The sequence below is a fragment of the Danio rerio genome, chromosome 17 (assembly GCF_052040795.2).
Source record: "Danio rerio strain M-AB ecotype USA chromosome 17, GRCz13ab, whole genome shotgun sequence".
Lineage (NCBI taxonomy): Eukaryota > Metazoa > Chordata > Actinopteri > Cypriniformes > Danionidae > Danio > Danio rerio.
The window spans coordinates 22354235-22375319 of NC_141037.1; the positions used below are offsets into that span (position 1 = coordinate 22354235).

General features: G+C 34.2%; 2 protein-coding genes across 15 annotated transcripts in view; both read left to right on the forward strand.

Moving 5' to 3' along the window:
• Positions 1–21085, forward strand: part of LOC141378555 (uncharacterized) — an 876076-nt gene that overhangs the window by 538178 nt on the left and 316813 nt on the right. The window lies entirely within an intron of this gene.
• Positions 1–21085, forward strand: part of entpd6 (ectonucleoside triphosphate diphosphohydrolase 6) — a 77756-nt gene that overhangs the window by 53027 nt on the left and 3644 nt on the right. For 6 of the 14 annotated variants that reach the window (XM_087289014.1, XM_087289013.1, XM_087289017.1 and 3 more), the window contains 9 exons: positions 4505–4818; positions 6878–6954; positions 7035–7178; positions 8356–8431; positions 13773–13808; positions 13935–14023; positions 14575–14654; positions 18979–19043; positions 19528–19629. In XM_087289014.1, the coding sequence (XP_087145140.1) occupies positions 4566–4818; positions 6878–6954; positions 7035–7178; positions 8356–8431; positions 13773–13808; positions 13935–14023; positions 14575–14654; positions 18979–19043; positions 19528–19629 (922 nt within the window). In that variant the 5' untranslated portion in view covers positions 4505–4565. 14 annotated transcript variants of the gene reach the window in all.

Consider the following 21085-nt stretch of genomic DNA (forward strand, 5'->3'; position numbering starts at 1 on the left):
AATCCCTGTGCAGTATGCAAACTGCCATTCATCCCATTATTGTTGAGTAAAAAGACAGAGATCAGGTCATTTCTTCATGGCTGAGGGATGACGGGGAGGAGGGCATTGTACTTTCTGCTGCAACTGTTGAGGTACGTCTCTAATGACTGCTAAAGATATAATGGGGGAAGTCATGGGGGAGCGGTCAAAGTGCAACAGTTTGGAGGGTTGGCCATCGTCCCCATCCCCCTCATAAAAGTCTGCCCACATTGATTTTTGATAAGTGAGAATGGTCTTATATTGGGCGGTTCGTTGCCCCTCACCCCCTGCTGGACCTTGTGCCCTAGATAGATGCACTCACACATATACACTGACATAAAATGAGAGCATATGGTCCTTTTAAACTCACACTGTGCTCACAGACACACTGAATGGGAAGCGTCAAATGAATATCATCAAAACCATCTCCAACCCCCTCATTATGGGCCGCTCACTGGCTAAAATTCGCGCTCAGATGGGGGTGTTGCATGTTGCATGAGAAAGTGTAGGAGGGAACCACAGATTGGCCCATATAGTGGGCCTAATGATGGTTAATTAAGGTAATGAATGGAGATGTGCCACAGGTCATGTGGCTGCCACAGCTTGGTAAACTTTAACAAAACTCGCTGGGCCTCGGTGGAGAGACCAGCTGGTGCCATATTGAAAACAGCACAATGAAAGTGTAATTGGCTCTCTGGGTCTCAGGAGGTTAAAAGGGATGCCTTTAAATGGTGAAAATGGCAAATGCAACTTTTTAGAATCTGCTGCTCTTAACAACATGCAAAACATTTGATATGATTGTTTGGTTGTAATCATAAAACTGTCCTGTACAAATATATTACAGCAGGTATTTGGACTAATGTTGATGTTGATCTTAATTTAGTGTATTAATTTCTAAATCAATGAAATTCATAAATGTGGCTTGGGGCCTACCCAGCAGATACACAACATCACAAGACGTAATATTAGGTTAGATTTAGGTCACCAACGCCTAACGACAATGTTTGACGTCCAATAATGACATCAAATGACGTTGATATTTGGTTGATTTTAAGTTGTGTTGGTAAGTGACCAAAATCCAACGTCAAACCAACATCGCATCGACATCAAATAATGATTTATTTGTCAGGCAACCAAAGCCGATTGATGATAGTGATAACGTACACACAACATCAATCATTATACGTTGATATTTTGTTGTTTTTAAGTTGTGTTGAAATGTAATGTCTGTCCGACATTAGACATTGATGTCAGCCTAATTTTGGATTCTGATGTCAACCCAATTTTAATTTCCTAACAAAATGCAACGTCCCACGACATTGGGGTACATTGTCACTCGGAAGTCATGTTGATGTTCTGTGCCTGCTGGGTAAATACTTTAAAGTCCACTTAACTTGATTTAGATGGTATTTTCTCAAATGAAATTAAGGACAGGGTTTCTGCCAGTTTCACCAAGTTAAATTTAAGACTTTTTAAGACATTTTGAAGACCATTAAGAATGAAATAGGTGAACCAGGTCTCTGGTTCGAGGCTCAGCTGAATCAGTTAGCATTTCTGTGTGGAGTTTGCATGTTCTTCCCATGTTCGTGTGGAAATGGCTGGAAACCAGCCTGGAAATGGCCAAAACCCCTCTAAAACCAGCCTGGTTGACAAGCTAAAACCAGCCAACCAGCCTAGGCTGGTTTAAGCTGGATTTTTCAGCAGGGTACAGAAACCATAATTTGGTTTGTTATACTCATTTTTGTTGGTAGTAAAGCTATGCAAATGAAAATACAAAAAAAAATCTACGTTTACTGTAATAAAACCATGGTAGCCTAATTTTTTAAGTGACTATGGATTTATTTGATTATATCTTGTAATTTATTCAACAAAAATTTCTCAAATGCAGATAATAAAACATAAAAGGAACATAACGCGTTAAACCGACATGTCATTTATTGTGATGTATGTCTAGCAAACAAATTAGACGTCACAAAAAAAATCTGAGAAATTTTATAGTCGTTTTCATGCAAAGAGCAATATTCATGATTATAATAGTGAGGGTGTGCGAGGGCGCGCCCGCGTATCCTTTACTTGAATCTCGTGACGTGCGTCTTTTCCACGTCATCTCCACGCTGAACGTTTTTGACGTAATCAATGCGAGACAGGAAGAGTTTTCCAATCCTTCCAAAGGAATATCATGTCACAAAATCCTGATGGCTATTTGTCGATATTGAAAACAAGTCTAGCATCCGAAGAAATATGATCTTGCTTCCGAGAACTAGGTAAGTTATAGCGATCTTAAAGATTATAATAATTTTGACTTGCGATACTGAAATTGATATGCTCGCAGAATTCGTGAGACATGATACTTTAACTTAACTGGACATGCTTGTATGAAATTGTTATTTAATGTTATTGTGGTATACATATCCAACAGATATTGTATTGTCAGTATTGTGTGTTTTCTGTCTTCTAACTGTGCTATTAGCTTGTCGCGAAAGTCAACACCAAGAGGTACACAAATAATCGGTCACATATTTGCTATAAATATTGACAAATGGTGGAACAGTTATTGACTCAAGTTGATAACTGAAATGGCTCTAACTATTGTACTTCCGTTAAGGACAACTTTATCGTTTTTAGCATAACATTTCCCTTATTAACCATGGTTTTACTATAAACAAAAAGTTAAGCATCAAGTTACCCATGGTTTTGCTAACGTTACAGTGACCAACTTTTAATCATTGTGTTTCATTAAGTCCCCACAAAAATATTGTTAATACATTATTACTATAATAAACCATGGATTTACTTTACTTTTAACTTTATTTTCTTTATTGTCCACAAGTGGAAATTTTTCTTTGGCTTCATAACACAACTACATCAGCGTTCACATTACACACATCACAGAAAAACAGGCAACACAAATACATTCAATGCCACCACATGTATGACATTAAAAAACTCAATTTAAAACCCTATACATACTAGAACCCAGTATTTAAAATTCTAATGACATTCGTCACAAAGGACATGTGATACACATTCTTTTTACTTGAGGTTGCCTAAAACGTCTTTTTGATGGCAAAAGCTGAAATTGTATATTTAATGAATGGGAACAATCTTCAATAATGACGTGTGCTTTCTGTTTAATTCTCACTGAAAAAAAATAATTTGGTTGTCTTTGTTCTTTACCTACAATTGCACTGCCAATTTTTACTACTCGACACAGTTTTTGCTTTTCCTTAATTGGCAACAGTCCATACCATGCAATGTTAAAACTCACAACACTTTCAACCAAGTTCTTGTATACCATCTCCAGGACATCTTGACTCACACCAAAATGTTGTAACCTAATAAGATATAATCTCTGCATTGCTTTTTTTAAAAATGCACTCTGCATTTGCAGCAAATGTTAATCCACTATCAATAAGTGTTCCTAAATATTTAAAACATCCAACTGTCTCTATTCCATGTTCCTCAAGGACCAGAGGTTTCAACCCTTGACTAAGGACTAGTTTATTTCTGCTAATTATCTCCTTGGCTTTATTAAAATTGATCTCCATTCTCCAGTTAATTCCTTTTACACCAGTTTTAAAGCAAATTTATATAATTATAGTACAATCTCCTTCTTTTCCTATTTTAGTCAACCGGCCTACAAGTGCCACATCATCTGCATATTTAAATCACTTAAAGCCTAAATCCTGGATTCTAAGTTCATTTGTGTAAAGAGAAAAAAGTAAGAGTGATAAAATGCTTCCTTGTTGAACTCCTGTATTTACAATCATTGTTTTAGACATCATATCGTTAACAACTACTCTTTGAGAACGATTTAAAAGGAAATCTTTAATCCACCAAATCTTCATTCACTCATAAATCAAGTAATCTTTGAAGGAGAATATCTATCCGAATTAAATTAAAAGCTGAGGTAAAGTCTATTAATAAAATCCTAACATAATTTGTAGTCTGTTGCATATGTTCAGCAGCAAAATCACACAAAGTCATAACAACATCGTCGGTGCTCCTCTTTCCCCTGTAGGCAAACTGAAGGGGGTCCATATCGTTGACCACTTTGTTCCAGATGTGCCTTGATAATACCCTTTCCATACATTTACCTAAAATAGATGTAAGAGCTATTGGTCTAAAATCTAAATCAAATCTATTTAAGGTGTTGCTGCTTTAGCTACTAGAAAGACCAGCGTACAGTTATGAAAATTATACTCAAATATTAAACCACTGTTTAAAGCTTACGGTATGTCATTTCTATGTACTGTATGCTTATTATTCAGCTATACCTAAGTATATCCATATTTTTATTCTGCAGCACATTTAAGGCTGCTGTTAAAAAGGTCACAGAGGATAGTTATATGGGTGTACAAGAACAGGTATATGCTACCTTATGATAGTTAAGAGTGTACAAGAACAGCTATATGCTACCTATAGATGGTAGATGGTATTTCTAAATTATTAAAACATTTATTTCTGTTTTTTTTTCTGTTCTAAGGTAGTAGAGAGCCTGCTACATTGGGAAATTGTCTTCACATCATGTACCTTCAGCTGCCACTATGAGGTTCCCAAAACTAGCTTTCATCTTCATGTTTGTGGGCTGTCTGGTGGTCTACCTCACCTACGTCAAACGCCATTATGATGACTCCAAACTGTCCGTACCCGAGCAGCTGCCCCAGTATAGGACAGACACCCGTAAACATCCAACCTCAGGTCAGGTGGTCAGTGAAAGTTTCCAGTATGGCATTATGTTTGACGCTGGAAGCACTGGAACCAGGATTCACATCTTCAAATTTCAGATGGAGCCAAATGGTATGTTTACATTTATAGTCTATTGAAGTTCACCTAAAGATTAATGATTGAAAAGAAATTGAGGTGTTAAAGGTGTCTCATAGGGTGTAAACAAAGCACAATAAAAGACATAGGGCCCTATCATACACCCAGCGCAAAAGGTGCAAGACGTGTTTGCCCCAATGTGTTGCTGTTTTCAGACCAAACCAACCTTAATTTTTCCTTTTTGTACCACCTTATTTAAATAGCAAATCCATTTGCTAAAAACTCTTTAGAAAAGAGGTGTGTTAAGGCACATTGTTGGCGTGTTGCTATTTTGTGTAAAGACTAGCTGAAAGCAGGTCTAATGTCCAGCACAGAGCATGTCAGTTGTGCGCCTTGCTTACACATTGCTTAACACATTCAGGATGTACAGTAATTCACAAATATCTTCAGAAATGAAAAAGAATTAAAGGAATAAAATATTATAAAAAATATTATTCATTTTTCCGTCCTTAAAATAGCAAAAGTGGATTTGGACATGCTTAATGCTTTTGAGCCCTGAGCTTTAGACTACTCCTGGATCATTAAAATAGGGCCCATAATTTCAGGACTATTTTGTGATAACAAGATTTTGAATTAATAAATGTAAAATTTGTCTTAAAATCTATATAAAATGTTTATATATATAAAGAATGACAGGCTGGCATAGAATACGAATAAATATTATATGCTAAAAATATATTTTAGAAATGTGTCCTTTGCATTTGCAATGACAATTACTAATAATGAAATAGAAATTTATTAAAACTGAATTATAATATATATAAAAATAAATATACTTTTAATATAACAATGTTGTAAACATTTCTTACCAAAATAAAATATTTATTCACATTAAAGTTATTGGTGGGTGGTAAAAATTAATATATTTTATATTAAATAATCATAACTTGTTACATGATTAACAAGTTACATATTACATTAGGTTACATGATTATTTTTGTAAGGACTGGTTAGATTAATTTAAATATAAACTATATATTTAATAATATAAACTAACCATGGCATTTGAAAGTTGCTTAAACAGCTAGCCATAAACTGCCGTAGGTATGACTGGACTAGAAGTACTTTAATGTTTACTTGTGTATTTTTTATTTAGTTACCTTACTGCCAGAATACCATTGTTATAATAATGAAAAACAGAACTGTTTCCTGTTGAGTTATCCACAGATATTAGGTTTACTGCCTAGCACAGCTCTGATTGTCCAATGGCTTAGTTATCGCATCCCAATTCTGAGCTAAATCAGTTAAGTGCTGCTTTAGCCTTTATTGTTAAACCTATGATTGTCATATTATAATGGACTGCACGTAGCCTGCATTATTAGGCACACACATGCATATACACATCATAAGCCTAATGGGTCAGAGGTCACACTAAAGAGTATGTTTAGATTTTTCAGATGCTGAAAGATTTGTTTATATTGTTTATTGTGTAAACTTTGATATAAGCCATGTGCTGCACTGAATAAGTGTATTTGATGAACGTTAGCCTATAGGTTTTATGTACTTTACTGTTCAGAAATGTAGGGTCATGGGATTTTCCTTTAAAAAGTCTCTTATGTTTAACAAAGCTGTGGGAATTTGTGTTATTATTGAAAAATATTATAACTATTAATATGATCTGTTGTCTATTTTAATGTATTTAAGGACATAACTTATTCATTTTCTATATTTATTCCTTCAGTGTCACGTGACCCATCATAAATGATTCTAATGTGCTGATTTAATGTTCATATCTTATTACCATCAATGCTGAAAACATAATTTTTTTATATTTTTGTGAGAACCATTTACTTTTTTCGAGATTATTTGATGAATAGAAAGTTTGAACTAATTTAAATCATTTGAATTTTTTTGCAACAATTAAAATTTCTGTCACATAATACATTTTGTGCATCCTTGCTGAATAAATTATTAATTTATATAAAAATAGCATACATTTTTAAATGGCAGTGTATGAAGACATTTTTCTAAATCTGTCAGTTCACTTTTCAATGATATTTCAGTGTTTACAATTATTGGTTTTGTGTGTCAACAGAAGCTCCTAAATTAGCCCATGAGACATTCAGAGCTATAAAACCTGGACTGTCTGCATATGCTGACGAACCAGAAAAGGTACCTCTTTGTTAAATGCATCTTTTGTATCTGCAGTTTGATGGTTATATTAACATAGTCAAGCCCTTTTCATTTTTCAGAGTAAAGAGGGGATTTTGGAGCTGTTAAATGTTGCAAAAGACACAGTTCCTGAAGTATTATGGAGTTCGACCCCTCTCATGCTCAGAGCCACAGCAGGGCTCAGATTGCTGCCTGGTGAGAAGGCCACCATCCTGCTGGACAAGGTCAGAAAACCATCAAATACTCTGCACATTTTCACATACAGTTAAAGTAGAATTATTAGCCCCCTTTTAATTTAAATTTTTTTATATATATTTACCAAATGATGTTTAACAGAGTAAGGAAATTGTCACAGTATGTCTGATGATATTTTTTTTTCTTCTGGAGAAAGTCTATTTGTTTTATTTCGGCTAGAATAAAAGCAATTTTTAATAATACTAAAAAAAGAAACATTTTAAGGTCAAAATTATTAGCCCCTTTAAGCTAGATTTTTTTATAGTCTACAGAACAAACCATCATTAAACAATAACTTGCCTAATTATCCAAACTTGCCTAGTTAACCTAATTAACCTACTTCATTTTAAGCTGTATAGAAGTGACTTGGAAAATATCTGGTAAAATATTATTTACTGTCATCATGGCAAAGATAAAATCAGTTATTAGAAATGAATTGAATTGTTTAAAAATGTGTTGAAAAAACTTCTCTCCGTTACAAAGGAGGTTTGGAGGAAAAGCAAAACAGGGGTCTAATAATTCAGGGGGACTAGTAGTTCTGAATTCAACTGTATATTATATGAAACCTTGGACTACAAAATTAGTCATAAGGGTACATTTTTATATACTAAAATATGTACTTCATTTAAAAGCTGAATAAATAAGCTTTCGATTGATGTATGTGTGATATGATTTTTAGGATTGGACAATATTTGGCCAAGATATAAGTATTTGGTTGAGGGTTAAAAAAAAATACAAATTTTAATAAATAATGAAATTCTAATAAACAGTATTTATATACTAATAAATAAATAATCTTTATTTTGTTCCAATTAAGTTTTTTAGCAATGCACATTACTAATCAAATTATGTTTTGATACACCTGGAATTTAAAAAGATATCATGGAATGGAATACTTTTTTTGCAATAAAAAAATCTATAATTTTAACAAATTTATTCTTGACTATTTTCCTCAAATATACATGTGCCACATATGGCTGGTTTCATATGAGGTTTTTATAGTACACTACAGGTTTAGTAAGGCTTAAAGAAGTGTGTTGAAGAATGTCAAATTGCAAGCTGTGTCTTTAGTGAAGTTTCTTGTTCAGCCTGTTCCCTCAGTATTTCCTTATCATGTCAGTCTTCAACATGTCATGCCATGCTTATTTCGAAATCTTCCTGCTGCAGGTGAGGGAGGTGTTTAGCGAATCTTTGTTCCTCTATAAACCAGACAGCGTGTCAATCATGGATGGCACAGATGAAGGTACTGTGTCAGTTTCTCCTTTGTCCTACTGTATATACATAATATCGTATTAAGTGTTTTCACAACTTAAAATACATACAAAAATGTTGAAAAGATAAAGAATGAAACACTTTACATATTATTTACTCACCCTCAAGTGCTTTAGAATCATGATAAAAGGAAATCTGTTAAAAACAAAAGATATAAGATATAGATATTTTAAAGAATGTTAGTAAATAGTAGCTATTGACATCCAGAGTATTCAAAAATCTATATTCAGGGCATCAGTGACTACCAGTTTCCAACATTTTACAAAATACAGTGTCTACTTTTGTAATCAAAAGTGGAAAGAATGTCCAACAGGTTTAACAAATGTTTTATATGTGGGTGAACTTACTGTTCCTTTAATTTTGTCATTTTTAATAATGTGTTTCCCAGTACCGAGTTGCAGCTGGAAGGACATCTGCTGTTTTAAACATTTGCCAGAATAGCTGGTTCATTCTGCTGTGTTGACCCCTGATAAATAAGAGAATAATCCAAAGGAAAATAAATGAATGAATAAATGAATGCATAATGTATTCTATTGTCACTTTTTAGCCATTACGTTAGACATTTATAGTGGTGCTGATATCATAGTAGACATTAAACGAGTACACTTATTCTGTCATATAATGCATCATTTATGCTGCCTAGAGAATACTCATAATGCACTGTAAGTGTTGTGCTAAATGAATTCCATCCATACATTACAATCCAATATCATACAGGTAAATTTTTGGATCATTGATCATTTTTTATGATTTTTTATGATCAATTTGTTTAATGAGGTTTTATAACGTCTAGTAGTTTATATTTATATTTATATCACACTGGCAAATAGAACAAATAACAAATTCCTCCTTCAGAGATGAGAACTTTTATCAATATGTACATTTGAATTAAGTGGCAAGAGGAGTGTGATGCACTGAAAAACAATAACTAAATGAAATACAACCTAAAATGTATAAGACCTACCCATGGTGTTTTGCTCAAAGGTGAAGACCCCGCTCAATGTTTGTACTGAACAATTCCTCTCTTTTGCTTTTAATGATTGCAGAAGGCTTTTTTATGAAATGAACTCTCTTAAGGACATTAATAGCAATGTGACCCCAGGAAAAGTTGTAGAATTTTTATCATTTATTAGCGCTAAAAATCTTATTTAATTTGTGTATTCATTTATTTTTAATTGTAGATTTATTATTGAAATGTGTTTGCCATGAAAGTTGCCTTGGTTGCTACCATGCTGGCATTAAATAAAAAATACATTACATTACATTACATACAGGCACATAAAATCATGTGTATTAGTATTCAAGACCCATCATGCACATTCGACAGCACATTACTAACACAATTATTTCAATTCCGGCTTACATATGTAGAAAATAACTCCCTCTACCGAGGAGTTTGTAACTTTGTTATATCAAACAGCAACATTATGCACTAAACTATACAGAAGTGCTTTAAAATTAAAATGGAGGACGGCACTTCTCAATAGATTGTAATGTTTCAGTGTTTTGCTGCGTTTTGTTCCATGCAGAAGTCTGTTCGTCATGACTTTGAAACCAGCAGATGTTACTGTACATCAAAAGCCTCTGGTCACCACGGTCAAGCTTTTGCACCCAGAAAGATATAAGTTGTAAATTGAAATTTTCTTCAGTAATAGCTCGAGCTGTGCGTATATTAACGATAGATAATGCGTATATGGGACTTTAATCCAATCCTTTAAAATAGTTCACACAAGTAATAATGAGCCCAGGGGATAATGCCCTGTGTGCACTATAATCTCAGCAAACAGATTAGCGGCCATTAATTTGCTAGGCAGTAAATTCCTTTTTAAAGATAGAAAAACTATAACGAACAAACGGAAAAGCCAAGGTGTTATTACTTTTCTGTTGTCGAGACACAAGTTGGCTTTGCTTAATGGTTAGCAATTTGTGAGATTTAATGTAAATTATTGCTTAAACTCTATTGGTCCCGTAACCGGATAATCTCAGTCTCATTATCAGCGCGAGTCTAAACTCTCCTGGATGCACAAGCTTACCCAGATTAGTCCATCACAGGAAATCATACAGACTTATTGTTAATGCTGTGCCTAAGTGGTACTGTATATGTGAGGGAAATGCAGGGATGGAGTTTATAGACACTAAGTGAGTTTTTGGTTTTATGTACAAGCTAAAGCCCCTTAGTTTGTTAAGATGCAACCTACATTCAAAACAAACATGCAGTTTATGCTCAAAGATCCAATGACGCACTCACTTGCATACTCTTTGATCTGCCTGGAGCTTGATTTTTGCATTAATGCTGAAATCTCTAAATGTACTGAAGGGCGCTGTATCAAACATGCAGGACAACCGTTTTCAATAATGATGATAAGAAATGTTGAGTTGAGAAAGTGAATTTGTTTTTAAACTGATGCGAAATGTTGAGCTGAGAAAGTTAAAGTGTTTTTGAAGTAGATTTGTAAATCTATTGTAGGTGATAACTCAAACAAAATCATTTAAAATAGTATAAGAAAGAAAGGTTGAATTATTAATGATTGGATGTTCTTAGCATAAAATACAAAAATGTGTCCAGTAGTAGTGTGATACGGCTGTTTATTTGTATATCAGAGAAAGTGCCTAAATGTCCCACCAGTGAAGATATACAGCCTTATCTCATTGCTACAAGTGTGACATTGTGTTTATATAACAGTTTGACTGCATAATGGTGTATATAAAATTGAAAATCTCGAAATCCTTTTGTATGGGGAACTACTTTCTTCCACCATTCATTCACATCTGCAGCTGACGTCAGAACAGCAGGAACCGCTGCTAATTCACCAATGTCACTTTAGAGCTAGTATTAGAATGATTCTCTAGCTTAATGTCTATAATGATGACAAAACAGGTGATTTTGCTCACATTTTAAGATTATAAGGCTGAACAGCATGAAATGCTATCAGTCTACAGAGATTTCCCAGTATTTCTTTGTTGCAAACAGGATTTCACAATAATTAACCACGAAAAAGCCAAAGCAAAGCAAACAATACCAGATAATTATGGTATAAATTCAGAGCTACAACATAGAAAAGAGAGAGATTGACTTAGATTGTCACTCATCTGATTTATAATGATATGTTCAGCTGTAGTTTGCAACTTAAGCTGAGAAAATGTTGTTTCTCCCCTTAAGCCTTATTATGTGGTTTCTGTCGGCATCTTCTGGCAGAACGTCAACTGTCTTTGCTCTGCTCAATATCATAGGCTTGCTGCTGACGCACTGAATCTCCGAAATTATAAATATTTCAAATAGGCACTATCTTTATAAATAAACCCCATAGTTGCTATCTAAACAACTACATTCTCAGCTAAAAAAGCCTCAAATGTACATTGTTGTCCAACAGCTGCAATATTTGTCAAAATGTAGTGAGTTTATTGATCTGCTGTCACTCTATGTGGGTAGAGTAATAAACAAGGGTCAATATCAGATACCAGGTAAATATCAGAGTTCTGATACTGCAGAAAATCACACGACTATCAGCCAATCAAACCCAGGAACCAGAAAGAACTGTTATACAAATATATATAGTATGATTGGATGACTTGAAAACGTGTGAACCAAATGGTCTTCAGGAACACGAGTTTTTACCCAACCAAACTAGTCCATATCACCATATCCTTGTTATAAAGTTGTGTCTTTATACAGTACTCTGGGTTAAGTTACTTTAAGACCAACAAGTTAACATCGATGCCAAGGAACTATTACGCATTTTCTTCGAGAAAGTCTTCTCTTTGTAAGAACTTTGGTCAACTTACTAATTTTATATATTGGAGTCATCTACTACTTTGGTGAGCCACCCAAGAACGATATATATATATATATATATATATATATATATATATATATATATATATATATATATATATATATATATATATATATATATATATATTAGGGGTGTCAAAATTAACCGTTTCTTCGTTGCATCGCGATGCAGACGCGGACAATTCGGTATCGGTTCAGTAATAATCATAACCGGTTATTACTGATGTCATTTACCTCATATGCACTCTGTCGCGAGGGAGGCGATCGCGAGCATTTACAACGCTTTAACTACTTAAAACTCTTAAACTGTGCACAATTTCACTGTGTGTGTTTGCTGGATCAGTCTTTCACTGACATATACAACAATAGCCCCTATTTCACTGAGATCGCGAGAATGAAAGTAGCCCTACTCCATTTCTCTCTTTCTCTCTCTCTCGCTCTTGCTTTCGCTCTGTCTCTTTCTATTTCTCACACACACACACACAGTGGCCCATTTGACCTGCGGCGGTGGCTTTTCTTCTCCTCTCGGCTGTTTTACAGGGTTACTTTTGCATACAGGAATGAGCGCGTGTCTGCAGAGTTTTCTTTACCGTGTCTATCATGCATCAGTTGTGAGATCGCCGCTGCCGCCTGACGCTTATCAGTGTCACTTATCTGAAGAGCGCAGCGCGCAAGAGCCAATCGCAACCCTTTTTGTTGAGGGTGTGACCAATCAAAGAGGTGTAAGAGAACTAGACAAGGATCAGAAATTGAGCTGGATGTTTATATTTTTTATATTATTTGCTTGATGCTCGTTTTGTTTAAAGTTAAATCAAAGAGGTAAGAGAACTAGACAAGGATCAGAAATTTAGCTGGATGTTTAATTTTTTTTTATATTATTTGCTTAATGCTCGATTTGTTTAAAATTACAGTTTATATATCTGACTGTTTGTATTAAACGACAAAATTGTATTACAAATTATACATAAATATAAATATATTCATACATTTGGGAAGAAAATATAAAACTGTGTATGGAAAGCATCGTCAATGCACCGTAATGCACCGAGATATCGAATTGAACCAAATCAATGGCATGATAATCGCAACTGAACCGAACCTTGAGACTAGTGTAGGTTCACAGCTCTAATATATATATATATATATATATATATATATATATATATATATATATATATATATATATATATATATATATATATATATATATATATATATATATATATATTTGCATGCCTGTGTGTATTTATATATAAAATATATATATAATTATATATAAAGTACACACACTTAAATTATGTCAAAATAAACTTTTATTTTGGATGCGATTAAATCACAAATAATTTTTGCTTAGCACTAATTTTGGTTGGGTGGATTTTTAAAGCATAGCGGCAAATATAAACCACAATCAAACATCCACCCTGACTTCAACTTGGCAAAATAGCATTGCATTAAAATCTGTTAGTGTAGTATTCAGGATTATTTAACTGACAATTAATGCACATTTTTATTTGCACAGGAATGTCAGCTTGGATTACCATCAACTTTTTAATAGGTAAGCATATTTTAAATCTATCATTATACAGCACAAAAGATGCACTACCTTACCCACATGGAAACCTTTTCTTTTGCTTTCTTGACAAAAAAAAAGTGCTTTAAAACATCTCTCTCTCACACACAGGTGCTCTTCACGGTACAGAGACTCCTACAGTAGGTATGCTGGATTTAGGAGGAGGCTCGACCCAGATCACCTTTGCTCTACAGGATGAAGTGAGCCATGCATACACACAATATAGCTGTTACCTCTTCTTAATGAACTCAAGTCTTTCCTACCAAACCACTGTTATGCTCTCCATCCTATATGTTAATCTGCAAATGTCTTGCTAATCCGATAGGCCTGATAAATGAAGGTTGTAGTACATTGGGCTGAGAGAGTCAGAGAGATTCTTGCTTTTCAACTAGGTCAGGTCCTGTACAGGCAGGATTGGAGACCAATTTATCATGTTATTACACAGTTTCTCCGAGAGCTTTGTATTCAAACAGTAGCTCAGGGAAGAACTGCTCTGTAGATTGCAGCTTACTTTTAGTTACTGGCAGATATTGTCTTAAGTCTGGACTTAAAACTGTTAAAGTAGGAAATCGCTGACTATTATTTGTATTAAATAATATTAAATAATATTCTGGCCAGGAAATCTGCTTATGTAGGAAGTGATGAGAGTTGTTCAACTAATACATTAGTAAATTTGACCAGATTCTTGTTTAAAAAGAGAAGAATGCAACCCTGATGCATCAATATTTCCTTGTGTTTTGTTTCTTTACAGATAACCATTCAGACCTCACCCATTGATTATGTGACATCGTTTCAGATGTTCAACATCAGTCACGCTCTCTACTCACACAGGTAAAGTGGATCGGGCATAGAATGGCATCAGGATGTGTAGTGAATGATATGAATAAAACAATGTTATGATGTTTGATGGTGTAGATATACAAATATACAAAAAACATTAGTATTATTTTACTGCTATTTTTTTCCACATGTCTTATGAAGGCATAACTGTTGAAAAATGTCATTCTGACTGATATCAATAAAATGAAAAAATATTCTGTTTGAAAAAATAAATGGAAAAAGAGCCAGAGCTTGAGCATTTAAAGTGTTATTTCACTTCCAGAATGAATATTTATTTCCTAGAGAAAAAAAGATGTACTTCTTAATTACAAAAACTCTTCCCCATCTGACACTAGCATAGTGTTGCAACCTTTTGTTGTTTAAAAAGAAACATTTTTTATACATAAAAAAAAAATAATAATTGATCGCTTCTAGGTCAGACCCTTGTTTTTAAGCTGGGATCATTTACAAGCAGCACTGAAACTGCAATTTTCAAAGTTCAAGTCAAAGTTAACTGTAGCAGTCCAATATATCGAGAACAAACCTGGAATAGTTCCTTTAAAAACCTTTATTTATTTTTGACTGAAGAATGTAAGGCATTCATATCTTGGATGACAAGAGGGTGAGTAAATCATCAGGAACGGTACGCTTGTGTGTGAGTGCAAAATCCACCTAAACCCCAAACTGAAAGCGAGACGTGACTTTCATTCAGAAAGGCTTATTGAACTGATTGTTGAATATTTGATTCAAATGATTCACACAAAAGTAGATTAATTTAGAAACAAAACAATCAAGTGTTTTTTCTAAAGCCTGACTCGCATTGTGATTATTATTACTATTTTTAAATAATCCTAAATAATTGTAGTTTTTTTCAAAATGCATGAACATGTCAAGCTGTAAGATCTCGGCTGTCATAATGTCTGATTGATAAACAAAAAATATGTGTCAAACACAAAAGAAAACTCACTTGGAGTATGACGCTCCATCGACGCTTTCACTATCCGTTATTCTGAAATGAAACCTCACAGCAAATGTAAACAATCTGTAGTGGTAGTTTTGCTCACAGTGTGCCTCAATAATAAAACCAGGAAAAAAATAATTTGTTCAAATTCAGCACTCCTATTGGTTATTGGATTGATGTTCCTCACAGCTGATGTCTGAAAACTTCTGACACTGCCAGAACTTCATCAGAGGGAAAATCTGATTGCAACGGCCATTAAGATGCTGTCTTTGAACTTGTCAAACCAACAATCAAAGATCACAGATTGTAGCCTAGGATTTCAGGAATCTTTTAGGACTTCCCAAATTTGCATCTGATGACTAATGCAGAGTTCAGACTACACAATTTAGTCTTGTCACAGATGTGTTTTCATACTGCATGACTATCTAGGCTAGCGTTTTGTCGCTGCTTTGTTTACACTGCAAGATGGATCGACAACAGGGGGTTTCACACTGCATGAATCGCTCTGTCCAAACTACGTTTCACAACCAAAAACACATAGTATATCTTTTGTTATTAACTACATAATGAGAAAGAAGCCTTTAATTGAGTAAAAAATATATCAATGTTTGCTCACCTGGGTTTAAAGGGAATTAGCAATTTTTCCTTGACTTTTTTTCTTTTTCGACCCTGTTTTGACATGTCAAACAGACATGGGTGCTCCTGTCAATTTCTGCTATTTTTTCCATTTCTTGGGTCCAAATAAACTGAAAATAAGCGCTTTTAACTTTTTCCCCAATCTCGAGCTGGCCTGCAGGTACACACACACACACACACACACACACACACACACACACACACACACACACACTAGTGAATGCTGCTCTCTAATTGGCTGTAGGTGATTGCCGAGGTTATTTTCAGTCAACTCGTTTCACTCGGCATGATTGAATCGTCGACAGCTTTCGATATTTAGCACGCCAAATATTTCACGGGCATCGGCGACTCATGAGCAATTATCTCAGATCGCTTCTTTGATAGTTCACACTGTGTGATTGTCACTCTTGTGCACGAGCACAGATTTGCCTGTGATTTCAGGCACTTGTTGGCAATTTCTGAAAACCTGTCGGCGAGTCAAAATCAGGGTTAAAATCATGCAGTCTGAACTCTGCATAAATTATGGCTGAAATCGCACAAATTTGAGAGGCATGTGTGTTTTTGCATAAAAAACAATATTGAATTTGCCGATCATGCTTGAATACTGATACTGTGGTGAATACCGATATACACTCGTGCTAATATCTCTTCAATATTAATGTCATAGTTTATAAATATAAAAAGAATCTCATCCAGGATTTTTTTGTCTTTTCTCAACTTGCATTGACTTCTAAGGTCATTGTAAACAAAATTCCAATGCAATTCGATATTTTGCATCCTTAGTGCAAGTCTTGATTACATCCCATGTAGGAATGCTCCACAGTGTCACCATAATACTATTTAAAAGCTTCAGTGTCCTCAGCAGCCCATCGGTAACGTTATGTGACTTGTAGACCTCTGTTTGACACCACCGCTGCCTGGTCGTGGCTTTCTAGTTTATGTGAGTTCACGAATAGTACAGCGCACACAAATGTGACAGTGTGTGTTCGCCTCTCTCTACTGATTAGAGCTTAATCACACAAGCCTCCAATTACAATCCCATCGAGGGACTCATCTCCAGATTACTAGAATTACTAGTTATTCATGGCAGGAGATTTGACACAACAAACCCCCCAGCAGGGTCAAGATACTGTAGTGTTGAATGAGGAATCACTTAAGATGCATCACAGATGTTCCAGAAGTGTGCAAATCTTATCTCTCTCTCACACTCTCGGACAAAATACTGAAGTATTTCTTATTTTAAATTTCTGTTAACTCCTGTGCATGCTTATAGACATTTTTATTTTTGTGATCATTTTGGCTATTAATGAAACAGCATAAAAAGATGTGCTTTTTTTTGTTTTAATATTTCACCCTCATTGCCTTTCTAAAATATATTTAATGCCAGGTACAAAAAGTAGTTTCATTTAAGACCTCCAGGACAAAAATGTTGCAAAAATGTACTTTTAATACGTTCTTTTTTCTTTTTTAAACATTTCCCAAATGATGTTTAACAGAGCAAGGACATTTTCACAGTACTGTATGTCTGATAATATTTTTTCGGTCCTACTTTATATTAAGTGGCCTTAACTAATATGCGCTTAAACAGGAATAAATAGTTTGTTACAATGTACTTATTGTGTAAATACGTGTATTTATTGTGTACTTATGTTTAATTAAATACCTGTATGTAATTACATCTGTAATTAACTTCTGTAATTACATTTGTAAATACACTGCTGACCATTCCCTACACCTTAACCCACCCTTAAACCTACCCACACCACCAAACCTGTCCCTAACCCAACCCCTATGCCAACTCAAGAGCACCACAAGTGCTCTCAAATACTTTATGAACACAGGAAGTACATTGTATTTATTTTTTGATGTAAGTACATAGTAGTTGAGGACACTTAATATAAAGTGGGACAATTTTTTCTTCTGGAGAAAATATTATTTGTTATTTGGCTAGAATAAAAGCAGTTTAAAAAATTTTAATAACCATTTTAAGGACAAAATTATTAGCCCCTTTAAGCTAATTATTATTTTTTTTGATAGTCCACTGAACAAATCATCATTATACAACAACTTACCTAATTAACCTATCTTGTCTAGTTAACCTAATTAACCTAGTTAAAATATCACTTTAAGCTGTATAAAAGTGTATTGATAAATATCTAGTAAAATATTATTTACTGTCATCATGGCAGAGATGAAATAAATCAGTTATAAGAAATGAGGTATTATAGCTATTACATTTAGAAATGTGTTAAAAAATCTCTCCGTTAAACATAAATTGGTGAAAAAAGCAAACAGTGGGGCTAATAATTCAGACTCCAACTGTATATAAATTTGAACAAAATTAAAATAAATTATAATTAAATAAATTTTATTCCTTTTTTTTAATTCCTGTGAAACAAAGCGGCGTATTCAGCAGTTAATACAGTTCACATTTTACTCTCAGAAATAATCCTAATATGCTGGTTTCATTCCGTAAAACCTTTAGGTTATTTTGTGAAAATATTACACTATTTCTTTATATTTATATAAGTGAAAGTGAAAAAAGGACAGCATTTATTTCAAATGGATATCTTAAATGTTCAGTTTTTTTAATATTTAATACATTTTAAACAGATTTGCATTAAAATATAAATTGAATAATATTATTTTATTAAATTATTCACCTTTTTATATATATATATATTTGTATCTTTATTGCTCATCTTTTAAATGTCTCTCTCACTTTCTGTCTCTCCGCAGTTACCTTGGCCTGGGGTTGATGTCGGCCAGGCTTGCAGTGTTGGGAGGGATTGAAGGCCAGCCTTGTATGTGTTTTACAATCTCTCTTCATCTTTGGCTTTTAAAGACCTCATTCGTTCAATAAATAAGCCATTATCTAATCTCTTAATAACGCACTGAAGATTAGTTTCTTGGTGGCCAGCTGTTGTGCCGATTTATCTGAGGCCAAAGAGAGAAACTGCCATCAGTGCAGTGGCTTCTGCATGCAGTTCACTGAGATTTGCATTTAGTACACTACAAATGTAATCAGATTTCATTGTTTATAGTTTGGCCCGTTGTATAAGTGTATCCCGCTTCTCTCTGAGTGGGTTTTAAGGTTATTATAAGAAAAGACACGCATGTGTTTCGCGTAAATGTGCTGTTATTTGTGTCCAGCAGGTGGCAGAGCAGAGCGCATGTTTGTATTTGTCCTCCACAATGACACAGTTGCTCCACTTAGTGGCAGTAAAATGCTCTAATATGCATTTTTAAAAATATTTGGCTTAAGGTTTTTTTTTATTGTTGTTTCAGTAGCGGGACCCCAAGAGCTGGTCAGTCCATGTTTAGCCCCAGATTATTCAGGCCAGTGGGAACACGCTGAAGTACTTTATACGGTTAAAGGCCAGAAACCAGGTATGAAATGTACTCTTTGCATACAACAACAACAAAAAAAGTTTGGATTCAAGCCTGTGATTGCATCTTCATTGCAATGGTTAAGCTAATAGTTAACTCAAAATTGAAAATTTACTCACCATCAAGTGTCTTCAGTTTTTTATGAAATGTATTTTCTGTTGACCACAGGAAGATATATTTTCAAGAAAGTTGGAAATAGGTTGCAATTGCCATCATCCATAGCAAAAAAACAAAACATGGAAGTCGGTTTCCAAAATTATTCAAAATATACCTGCTTACCACAAGTTTGAAATATACTTGTGGTGGTAGCCTGACTGAAACACATACTTTACCCATGGCACATAAATGGTTAACTACATGTGATACAAAAACTAATGTGATTTTTAACAATACATTTATTTATTTTGACGCTGCTTTTTTTCAATAGGTTAAAGTTTAAAAAAGGCTGTTGAAATAAGATTTTTAGGAGCTCTGTACACACAGCTACTCTCTCTTTCAAATGAGAAATAAATTACAGGAAAAAAAATAGACAATCTTTAAATTGGATATTTAATATTATTTAATTAATAAAAAGAATAAAAGATGTAGATTAGATAAATAAGGCAAAGGAGTTGATTTAACAATTTCTAATGGTGTACATTTATTTTGCAGCCAGTTTAGATATCCTCCATTTCATCCTTTTCGAGTATAGAGTTAAGTTTTTCTGAATCGTTTAGATTAAAGAATCTATTTTTAGTTTTTTCTCCTAGTCTCGCGGCTGTGCACGCTGACAGCTGTGAAGCAAGCGGAAAGTAGTCTTTAATAAAAGAGCAATGCAAAAACGCAACAACTTTAGAAATCGAAAACAAAAGTCGACTCCTGGACATTCGAGATTTAGAAAAAACAGCCAGACGCATTTTTAAGCCTCAAAAAGCCGCATCTCTGTGGGTCTCTGCAGAGCATGTGAGATTGCCTGAGAAAGTTTTGTTGACCGTTCTTGCGCACACACAAGATTTTCCACTGGTCAATCGAACGTGGATATTTGGTTATCTCTGGCGGATATAAAAAGAAGTGTAAAAGGATGATAATATTGGTAAAAAAACTGTGATCAGATATACTTGGGCGATTGTTAATAAACCTGGGCGGCCTCCTTAAGTAAAGTCTATGCGTGCGAAGCACTGTCCTTGTGTTCAACAGAAAAAAGAAACTCAATCAGACATGAATTATAAGTAACTGATGTTTAGGGTGAACTAGTCCTTTAACCTTTGGAATAAAGAACCAATTATTGACTGCTATGCATATGCATACTTAAATACAGACAGTTAAAACTGTGAAAGACGAGTTCATTTTTATACATAAATTGACCACCAGTTGACCTTGGATGCTTCACCCAACAATGAATATTTGAGTTCATTTAAAGTCAGGCTTACCATAAAATCAGTTTTTTTTTTCCAGCAGAACATTCAAGAAGGCTGTC